Source organism: Pygocentrus nattereri, chromosome 3 (genome assembly GCF_015220715.1).
Source record: "Pygocentrus nattereri isolate fPygNat1 chromosome 3, fPygNat1.pri, whole genome shotgun sequence".
In the NCBI taxonomy this organism is placed as follows: domain Eukaryota; kingdom Metazoa; phylum Chordata; class Actinopteri; order Characiformes; family Serrasalmidae; genus Pygocentrus; species Pygocentrus nattereri.
This window is the reverse complement of record NC_051213.1, coordinates 28,083,712-28,095,407: the sequence shown is the minus strand read 5'-3', so window position 1 is coordinate 28,095,407 and position 11,696 is coordinate 28,083,712. Positions and strand designations below refer to the sequence as shown.

The window sequence follows — 11,696 nt, the reverse complement described above, 5'->3', positions numbered from 1 at the left end:
TTAATTAAACATAAATTCAATTTATTTCCTTTAAAACAGTAGCCTGTTATAATCACTCTCTGTCAACAACATGTTAAAAACCATTAAAAAAGATTTTTAATCATGTCACCTATCCATCTATCAGCAACATTGACATAAATGTTTTGTTTTGCTTAATTGTATTCTGTATTCTGTTCTATATATATAAACAGAATACAATTAAACAAAACAAAACATTTATGTCAATGTTGCTGATGGACTGATACTTAAAGCTGAGTTTGTAATTAGCCATTTTATCTCTCTATTTTTTCCCCTATGTTTTTTGGTTTATCATTTATAAACAACGTCTACGGGCTTTTTTTTTTTTTAGATAAAGGTTTTTTTTTTTATTTAAAGTATTATTCAACTGAATAAATAATAAATATATGCATATTTACTGATCTTTGGCCCCACAACTCAGCAACTGCCCAGCAGACACCAACACTGAGAAGGCTTTCAGTGGTGGTAACAGTGGTGTCTTCGTGCTATTTGTACAAATGGCGTGGGAGCGCACAACATCACCTCCCCCAGTTGCACACACACATCCTCCAAAGTGGAGGCCCTGCCTCATCCGGTGCCATGTTCTACAGCAGCCCAATGGCTCCTGGGAAGAAAAGGCTATGACCGAGGCATTCGTCCCCCATTCAGTCCCCCCCATTGTCGTTTTTTTGGAAACAGGGCGCAGCAGAGTAGCACGATCTGAACAGGGTGTAAGGCAATTGAGGCTGTGAGTGTGTGTGTGTGTGTGTGTGTGTGTGTGTGTGTGTGTGTATGTGTGACTAGCGGACTCCCAGGCTCGCTGCTCCCAGCTGGGGCTGCCTATTGTTGTAGGTATTCAGCCAGCACACTCAAGAAACTAGATAAATGGATTACTACTTCAGAGATACCGGCGGCATCTTCAAAAAACAACAGAGATCTTTTGGGGAGGGTGCAGGAGTGTGTGAGTGTGTAAGGGGGGAGGTTACTGAGAGGGTAGGGGCATTTGTGTTGTGTTCTGTTGTGTCAGTTGTGTCAGGCATAGGGAGTTTGTGAGTGACCTGCTTCTGCCAAAAAAAAAAAGGAAAAACCAAAAACAAGACAATGATAAACACTCTCTCTCTCTCTCTCTCTCTCTCTCTCTCTCTCTCTCTCTCTCTCTCTCTCCCTCTGTTCGTCCATGCATCTCTCTCCATCCTACAGCAGAAAAATAAATGGATTGCCACACTGTGTGACAGGAGGGTGAGAGACAGCTACTTGCCTCAGTACAAAGAGCATTGTACTCGGCTAAGTGTTAGAAACTATGGCTGTGTAACTGTGGCTCAGCAAAGTATTTTATATTCAGAAAGCAGAGATCAGCAATCTGCTCCACTTCCCACTGACAGCGCACATGAAGAAATGTAGAAGCTCTTTACATTCACTACATCCACCAGATCCAAATCAACTCATTATATATATATATATATATCGTTGTTGTTGGACCAGAACCTTGTGTCTCCAAAATGGAAACTTTACAGAAGGAAAAACATACATTACTTTTAATGTAAGTCAATGGAACCAGACATTTTTCCAAGTAATTTTGGCCCATTTTTGTTGGTCCATTTATAGTGAGATTTACACACAATATAAAGCACAGTAAGTATTTTCAAATCATTTTCAAAACCGAAAAATGTGTAGATTTGTTACAACAGCAGCAATATAAATATAGCTCTAGTGATAGTACACCAACTTTCAAATTTTGGCCCTACAACTCAGTAACAGTCCAGCAGAATGTAGTACCTTTTTACATTCACTACATCCTCCAGAGTTAAATCAACTCATTACAACAGAGGAGCTGGATAGAGTTCACTTCACTCATATAAAGCATTTCAACTCCTGTTATTTCTGCTCTAATGATTTACTGAAGGTGATTTTAATGGTTCACCTTAAGACTGTAAATAAGTTGCAGAATCAGAGCAGCTTAAAGGAACAGAAGTGGATTTTTTTTAACCATCTAACAACAGCAATTGTTAATTGTTAAAAAGTGGACAGAAAATATTATAATAATTATAATTATATAACAATAATAATAACAATAATAACAATAATAATAATAATAATAATAATAATAATAATAATAATAATAATAATAATAAATCAATTAATTAACTAATTCTATTTCCTTTATTTACACTCGGTTGCCATGTCTTCTGCCATCTTTTCTTAATTTGTCTTGTCTCTCTTTTTCTCTCTCTCTTTCTGTTCACATTCCCCTTTTATTCTGCTGGGTAATTCTTCCCCCCTCTTGCATTATTGCCTCAGGGCTGTTGTGGGAAAATTGCTGGAAGTGACAGTCTAATTATAGGGTCCAGCCCTGTTTATTACTCATTAGACAATTGACTGTACATCCACTACTAAATGAATAATTTTGTATATATTAGTGAATCATAATATTATGGCCTTCAGCACGAGTACTAACCTCATGCTGCTTCACCACAAAAAGAAATAAATGGGACACCAGGAGGTTATTTAATTTCGACCGCAAAAGCTTGGGAGAGTATATGAAATGGAAACAGGGGGAGAAAAGAGACACGGAATTTGCTCACCTGCCCCTGCCTTCAGACACTTACACACTCCTCCTACTGTCCTTTAATGTGTTTATACCCCTTTAACAAGCTTAAAGAGGATGTTTTCCTTTATTAGCAAGGATTCAGTGCTACTTATCATTAGTTTGACATTTCCTAGGCTGTATATACAAGAAAGACAGCAAGAAAGACTGTTTTATCCCTTTAAGTGAGGAGAGACTTTATGATGCATGATGCCTGATCAGAGCCAATACACACACCACATCATTCAAGTGCAGAGGGCAAAGGGTGAGAGCAACACACAGTTATGAGACCAAGAAAGGCTGTGTTTGTTAAACAGCAGCCCACAGGTCCAGCTGTCCCAGGCGTGTGTGTGTAAAACAAACAAGCAAAAGAGATATACAGTCAGACTCCGGGTGTATGAATGACTCCTGATCCACACAGAGACGTTTTTATACATATGACCTCGTGAATAAAGGATTTTTTAAAGGATAGGTCCACTAAAAATGTGTGCGGCGTCAGATTTGTTGTCCAGTGGCTTTAATCTCTATACGTATCCTAATCAAACACAGCTGGAATGGTGAAGAGGGTTATATTATCCAATGGAGATGTGAACAAGGACTTAAACGAGATTATGAAGGTTTTCTGTACGTCTTCTCCCTCCTTAAAATTTGGGCGTCTTATTATTTTCTTTCAGTTACAGTCTCCAACCAATCCGCCAAGAGCACAATACATTCAGCAGTGTTGATTTAACCCCTTAAATTCACAGGTTTATTTAACCGTAAGACTTACTATTCAGTCAAATTTATCCTTTTAAGTTTTAGGAGTGTGGAATGGAAGCCTGGACCTGCCAGCAGCAACTGAGCATTTAAGCACTTTAACACTGGAGAAAATCATACATATAAAACTTGAACACACACAAAAATGTTATTTTAACTTAAAAAGGCCATAATCCTGATTGTCAAAATTCTTGAGCCCGCTGAAACTCCAACAGCATGTGACACCAATGCAGACCCACATTATATATAAACTATACTGGGCTGGTTTAAAAGCTAAGTGGGCTTGAGAACTGAAAATGATGTAAAGTCTGCATATTTTTGTAGAGAATACATACAGAAGGAACAGTTATTCCCAGCCCAGCACCAGAAATGAACAACAGTGTAGAGGTTAATAAAACACTGCTGACCCTGTGTGATGGCGGAGGTGTGTATTTTCCTTTTAAAAATAAACACATAGTTCAGTGACACCAGTACAAGCTGTACAATTAGTATCCAGGTATGTGTGAAAGGATATCCAAAGTCTGGGCAAAGCGACAATTAGGCATAATTTACCCATCATTTCCCATCATTTCAGTAAACAGCTGAGGAGGCCAGAAGCGCCTATAGAGGGCGCTGTAATCTTCTAGTTCAGCTGCGAGCGCTGCGGCTTCAGCACAGGGGGATTTAAAAGGGGGATAAAATCATCAGACGAGCGTGAATACTTAGACCTGCACGTGTGTGTTGCCTCCTTACGATAAAAGGATAAATATATGGATGAATTTACAAATAAATGAATGAAAGCCACGACAGTTTAACACATTATCAGTGTTACTATTTCCTTTTTTTGTGATAGAGATACGTGCACGTGTTTGTGGAATGTAAAAGAAACACTTTCTCCAGCGCAAATAAGACTTTTCAGATTTTTAGATTTAAACCCAACAGCGTTGGACCGCGTGTGGAGTAACAACACTGGTGCAGTAAGTGAATGTAGATGAATGAATGAATAAATAAATGTGTAAATGAGTGGAGTGGCGGCAGAATGGAGAGTGTTGGGGAGGTTTGGTGCGTGACGTTGAGGGCCACACACAGTCTGAAACACACCGCCTCTCCACTCACCGTCATTTCAGAGCATCACCTCCACCAATTAATAATGTATTATCCAATCCAGCTCTTCTCTCGGACACATTAGATTTGAACCATTTTGGTTTTGCTTGGACAGGGCGTTCCCACATTATTGCTTAATGACCTTCCCAGCTGCTTCCATCCATTTTTCTGGAGCCAACAACCATCTGGCCTCTTATTAGCACCTCAATGCTTTTTCTCTCTCATTCCTCTCTCTCTCTTTTTTCCCTTTCACGCCACCTCGTTTAACCGGGGAAATGTAGAATACAATTCAAATGAAAACTAAATTATTAAATTATTAAAATAGCCTGAGCTGAATATATAGTCGATTACGTTTCCAAACACTGTCAGATAATAATAATAATAATAATAATAATAATAATAATAATAATAATAATAATAACGTCATTGTTATTGTCATCTTCCAGGCATAAAGCACAGAATCTGGAAAAAAGAAAATTGTGAATTTCTCTATAATTTCTTTAGTTTATTAGACAAAATATATGATCTGAACAAACTCCGTCGAGTCTCTATTTACAAATCTGAGTCACTGTATTTACACAAAAGCGGGGGAAAATTTCAAAACCCCACCAAGACAGAAAGACGATGGAGAGCCTACCAACAGTCCCAGGGGTGGGGAGTGGGGGTATCACAGAGGCCTTTATGTACAACAACAGGGGCAAAATCCATCCAGCCATCCATCCATTGGGTCCTAATCAAACTCTGAACGGGTTTAAATTTTTCATTGCGATTTTATAAGTGAGATCAGTCTCTGTTTTTCTCTGTGTCCAGCGTAAAAATATCTTGATCAAGCAGAAGAGAGCGAGAGAGAGACTTCCTGCGCATTCCTCCTGGGACTAGAGAGAGAGAGAGAGAGAGAGAGAGAGAGAGAGAGAGAGAGAGAGAGAGTTACATTTTTTTTTTTTTTTTTAAAATATATTTTTGGCATAATATAATATAATATAATATAATATAATATAATATAATATAATATAATATACATTTATAGAATGATGCAAATAAAAACGTAATGTTACAATTTAAATTGTTGACTGTAAAAAGACATAATCTAAGAAAATAAAGCAAAAATAAAATGTAATATTAAATTTGACTCCCCACAAAATATTTCATACACTGTATAAAATGTGAAGGTTCAATTTTAAAAGTGACTATTTTTCCTAAACTCTGAACAATAGGTCGACAGGACGCAGGATTACTGCTGCTATTTAATGTTCAACGAACCTGAAATTGTGAGGCAGCCGGTTTATTTACTTGTCTGAGCTAAGATAACAGCATGTTTTACAGTGTGTATCAGTACAATGCTAAGATGCTCTTCAGTCTTTAGTGTGTCTTTCCTGCTGAGGCCACTGCAGCAGTCACACACAGCCAGTAATGGAGCCCTGTTGAAACCCCCGTGGCAGTTAAAAGGGGGGTAACTCTGTGCTAAACTGCCCCCCCGGGGCTCGCTTCTGCCCCCAGGGTCTTTAGGAAAGGCACACACAGCACAGCAGTGCCTCTCCTGGGTGAGGGGGGTGGGGTATTTACAGGGGGCATCGGAGCCCTTTATCACTAGAAAAAGCACAAGCAGGGGTTTCTTCTTTTTTCTCCCTCTCCTCAGAAGAACGGCTTCATCCCACTTAGTGACTCAGATAATGAAACTGTATTTACACGCAGGAGCCTCAGAGCTTTATCCTCCAGATTGACACACCAGCAAACTATTATAAATGATGATGATGGTGTATATAAAATCTCTCTAGAAGCTAATGTGTATACATACGGATACCTTTTCTCTGTTCAGCATCCGTACATGCACTAATAATAATAATAATAATAATAATAATAATAATAATAATAATAATAATAATAATAATAATAACCAAGCCGTTTGAAGTGTTTTGTGTTTACCTCTCATGAAGTGGACGAAACGATGATTTCAAAGTGTTGGTGTGATGCTGTGTTGGTGACTCGTTTCTAAGAACGATTCCTCGATCTAAGCAGAAAAAATACAACGATTAGGAAAATTGAGTCAAAATTAATCTGATAATAAAATAAAATGAAACACTGCAATTTCTCGAGAGCTTCGTGGAAAGTTATGACACTAATTGTTTTTTATATTGATTTGAATTATATTTAATCGACCACTAGTACTGCCACTACAAATAATAATAATAATAATAATAATAATAATAATAATAATAATAATAATAATAATAGACGAATGCATTAAATTATTATTCGCCCACATGAGATTTAGTTGTGACACGCTGCCTATAAGTTTGTGGTTGTTGTTCATGTTGTTCATTTTCTGTATTTTGTATTTGTTCTCATCTTCGACTTTGTGCATTTTATGCTTTTACTCATTTTTCTGCAAATAAATAATAATTTACTGTGCGTTCAGTAGAAGCTCTACACGCGGTGTATACCTATGTGTTTTGGACTGAGGTCCTCTGGGCTCTTCTCTCCGTCGGTTGCAGTCACTTGCTGCTGCTGCTGGCCGTGGTGGTTATGGTGGTGGTGCTGATTGACCCCCAGGAGGGACCGGACGTTCAGGAGGGCGTTCTGCCCCAGGAACCCTCCGTTTGTCCAGTTGTGAAATTTCCCAATCTGGCATGTGTACAGTCCGTGGCTGGAGAGGAAGGCCGGGTGCTGCATTTGAGGTGACACCTGATTGGTCGGTCCGCAGGGTGACGCGGGCTTCCTCGAGCTGTCCGGACTCGTGGCAGTCTCCGCTAAAGACCAGATTTTGGGTTTGTTGCCCACTTGAAGTTGAAAACTGCCCTGTCCACCCGGGGAGGATACCCTGGTGCTGTTGCTGCTGCTGCTACTGCTACTGCTGTTGTTGTTGTCGTCATTGTTGTTGTTGTTGTTTAGCTCCTGGCGGGTTCCCTTGGAGGGGTCAAAGACCAGAGCCCTCCTCTTCCTCTCGGCCTTGTCCACCTGCTCGTCCTCGTCGTCGTGGCTCTGCTCCCCCTCGTCGTTCTCGTCGATCTTGTCGATATCTATGCTCTCCAGGTCGATCTCCTCTTCATCCTCGTTCTTCTCGTGCTCCCCTTCGTTGTCGCTGCCGTACACGTTGCCCTCCTCGTCCTCTTTGCTCCTGGCACCCCACGTCACCTTGTTCTCCTTCTTGAGTCTCCTCCTGGCGTTGGCGAACCACGTGGAGACCTGGGTGAGGGTCATCTTGGTGATGATGGCCAGCATGATCTTCTCGCCCTTGGTGGGGTAGGGGTTCTTCCTGTGCTCGTTTAGCCAGGCCTTCAGCGTGCTCGTACTCTCCCGTGTGGCATTCTTGGGCCTAGCAGGGTCACCATACTGAAACTGCCCATAAGGGTAGAAGGCTGGAGGCGTGTGGGCAGCAAAGCTGGCGGGGTGCACGCCAGGGCTGTCCTTTAAGTCATACTGAGACCCCTAAAACAGATCACGAGAAACTGTCAGAAATGACGAGAAGATCGCACGAACAGGCCACACACTTACTTATGAAAGAGAAAACAAGCGACAACTTTTACTAAAGATTCACCCACATAAAGAGTTCCTCCCTAAACATAAAATGAATGTACTGTCCAGTCTAGTCCTGTTCACAAGGATATCTAGGCTTGGGGTTACTATCTCCTGGAGAAATGTCCAGAAGTTGCTTCACGCGCCATTTGACAAAGTTTTATTCACTCAGCTTTCAAATGTAAGCCAGACACATCACAGTCTGGGTCTCTGTTTGTGGCTCTCTCTACTGGGGCTTCTCAACATTTTAGGACAGTCATATCAGCGACAAATTGTCTTTAAATATTAAAACAACAAATGATCTTAAACCTTAAACCGCAAGCCACCAACACTTGACCTTCTGCTCGCAGAAGTTGTTGCATGTGCTATTCACAGTTCTCGGATCAGTCCGTACTAAAGCCTTCGAAGCTGTAGATGTTGTCGATCCTCTTTATTTACAGTCTTACACTCTTCGACGTTTCAAAAGTTGCTTTAGCTTCGGCCTCTGACCGCTAACAGTGTAACGTGAGAGTGAGAAAGCACCAGGCCACACACAGAACCATCAAACAGAATAGCCAAATGCTCCTGAGAATAATACAGAAATGACAGGCGCATTATAACCATCAGCCATCGCACATATATCTTCTCAGATCGGGCAGAGAAGACAGGCCTTAGAGTAAGAGGAGCCCTGATATCTGATCATTTGAAACTTTTTAAGGACGCGAGGATATAAAACACTTTAGAGAGAGAGTAAAAGATCAATCCAAGGGGAAAACTTATTTATAATGATATAATGCGTTTATATAATAATAATGGACACAATGTGCAATAACGACTATTAAGGAACGTTATGTGTGTTTTATTTTTGACACATGCCACAGAAAATTACGCTGTAAAACAGATCAATTAAATTAGTTTCAAATATCCACACTTTCCTTCAGCTCTTTTCACGATCCGTGTTTCTTTAAAACGCCGTTTATTTTTCAGTCACTAAAACTATTGAGTAATTTTGAGAGCTGCCGGGTGCCCGAGATACTGGCAGCCTTTTATTTAATGGGAAAATGAGGCTGCAGTTTAAAAGCGATTAAATTAGAATAAGGAATGAAACAATCGGAGCGAATGACGAAGTCAAATGAATTCATTTTCCAAAGACAAATAGATCATGTGACCCCCACAAACCTTTTCCCACGCCACACACCAAAGCACATTTTCTCCAGGCCGCCCGATTTCACTTCATTTACTTAATTTACACTGATCATAATAATAATAATAATAATAATAATAATAATAAAGAATATAAAAATATATTTTAAGGACAAAATTCTTCTCTAAGACTCGGTTTCGACAGAAACTTTGTAATTCCATTATTTATTTATTTAATTCTTTATTGTGTTTATTTATAGTTAAGCTTACTAAAATAAACTGCAATGAAATAATAAATTAATTCATATTTCTGGCGATAATAAATCCTTAATTGCAAAAAAATAATCAAATCTCAGAATCGCCAACAACATTTTTAAAACTTCTCTCACACGAGAAGAAAACAGCGACTGAAAAAAAAAAACCCTGCACAAATCCGCGGCGCGAGGGAAATCTCCCGTAATGAAAGTAATAATGAAACTAAAGAGGGTTTTTAAATGTGTATATGACTCACCATCTGAGAGAAGAGAGCCAGGTCCGCGCTGGCGTAGGGCAGGAAGGCTCCGTAGTTGGGGTGCGCGTACGGGTGCGCGTAGACGCCCAGCACCGAGGCCACGGGAGCGCCTGCGCCCGCCTCCCCGCTCCCTCCGCGGGAGGACGGGGCTAACACGGCCGCCCTCTCCGCTCCGTACACGGCCTGAGAGGCGCTCAGGTACTGCGGGTAGCCCAGCTGGGGAAACGACATCCTTACGGCCAACGTGGGAACCAAGAACCCCCCCAAAAAACCACCAGCAACTCCCCCTCCAAAAACACACTCTCACACAATCACACACACTCCGAGAAAGTCACAAAAAAGTGCAACAACCAGGCAGCTGCAGCTCGCCTTTAAACCTCCGGCTTCTCTCCTCTATCTCTCTCTCTGTCGTTCCTTGCAACAAAGTCCCAGTCAGGATGTGATCAGATGGGCAATCGAGCTCCAACTGATGTGTCTGGCCCTCCGGGTGCCCGGGCTCGTTTCTCTCACGTACAATTTTGGAGTTGATGCTTTGATTGGCGTCGAGCTGGAGCTGCAGAAAAAAAAGTAAAAGCGAAGAAAAAAAAAAGCAAAGCTCCTCCTCGCTCAGCGCATGTGCTCTGGTGCAATGCTCTCTCTCTCTCTCTCTCTCTCTCTCTCTCTCTCCCTCTGAGTGCGTGCAGTGCAATGCTCTCTCCTCTCTTCAGTGCTGCTCCTGGAGAAGCCCTGCCCTGCCCTGCCACTCAGCCTTAAACACAGCACTGCAGGACAACTGTGGAGTCCAAATGTGTTTCTTTTTTACTCGAGATCTTTTGGGTTAAAGGTGAAGCACAAGGCAAAAGTACAGAATTGCACTTTGTTTTTTCTTTGTGTTGAAACTGGTTAAAATGCTGCTGGTTTTCTTCACTCTTTGCTAAAGATCATTGGGATTAAAGATGAACGCGAAGCAAAAGCAGAGAGCAAGAACTGTTGTTCTCTTGGTGTTGGGTCAAAAGAAAAAAAGTAGAAAAATAGGAAAAGAAAAGTAAAATGCGTCCACTTTCACTGACTGTACACAACTCTGAAACAGTGCTGTTTTTCTTTGCTCCCATTCAAGATCCTCGAGCCTAAAGAGCCTCAAGATCAGTCCAATGCAAAAATAAAGCTCCATGGAAGGCATTTGGTGTGCAGAACTGAGTCACTTTTGTTTGTTTTTTATTTTGTTAAGTCAGTCTGAATATGGAAGAACCTTTTCTGTCCTTGTGCGTGATCAGTTTTCCTTTGCCTGATTCAGATTCAGTGGCACTGATTGAGCAGAACATTAGAAACTGCATGACAAGTCATTTTTGTCCCTCTTCTTGCTCAAAACCTTGCGTCACTGCGAATGTAAATACAGAATAACACTTGTTTCTGTTGCTGTAATGGATCAGTTTGCCTGCAGCTTTTTAGAGGCTTAAATACCTTCAAGTGCAGTCTTGAGTTCATCCTCAGTCGGTCTGCATTAACAAAAACGGAGATTCACTAAATGAAAACACTCGAATAGACGCAGGACCTTTAGGGGCTTGTGTCTGCAAAATAATGATCTCTGGCAGCTTCCTGAAGTCTGAATGTGGTCGTGATGGTGGGGGTCATGACATTCCAGTCTAATGAGAGCAAACATGCATCTAAACAACCTGCAAGCCCTTGCTCAGTGCACTGTGTCTGAATCCGCCTGTAGGGCTGCTGGACAGTTTGGTGAACATGTTCTCCGCTCCAAAACCTCCGTTTAGACCTCGTGAAGGACTTTAATGAGTTGGGCTACTTTGTCCACCTCCTGCAGCGCTGCATCTTTAAGCTTTTACAACGCAGTCCGTGCAGCGCGAACACTCGCCCGCTGCATTTTTAGAGCTGGATAACAAGCCATGATTATTACTCTCAATTAAACTGGTATTCACTCTCATTGGCTACCGGCCTTTTCAAAATGGTTAATTAATTTTATTAATATGATGCACATCGCACACGTGGTAAAAGATACATTTGTATAGAAAATGTTGATTTGGATTTCGTAAATTACGTCATTAACATTTTTTCGTGAGCAGTAATTATCTGCATGTCAATGTAGGTCCACTTTTTGTGCATAATATAATTACAGAGCAATTGTTTAATCAATTT

General features: G+C 40.9%; 1 protein-coding gene across 1 annotated transcript; it reads right to left on the bottom strand.

Moving 5' to 3' along the window:
* Positions 1 to 4,904: 4,904 nt before the first annotated feature.
* irx1a (iroquois homeobox 1a) lies at positions 4,905 to 10,197 on the bottom strand. The gene is made up of 4 exons (XM_017710319.2): positions 9,567 to 10,197; positions 6,862 to 7,846; positions 6,344 to 6,428; positions 4,905 to 5,295 (listed from the first exon to the last, which is right to left on the bottom strand). The coding sequence occupies exons 1-4, from the start codon at positions 9,795 to 9,797 to the stop codon at positions 5,247 to 5,249; spliced, it is 1,350 nt and encodes a 449-aa protein (XP_017565808.1). The 5' UTR covers positions 9,798 to 10,197; the 3' UTR covers positions 4,905 to 5,246.
* Between the last annotated feature and the right edge of the window lie 1,499 nt (positions 10,198 to 11,696).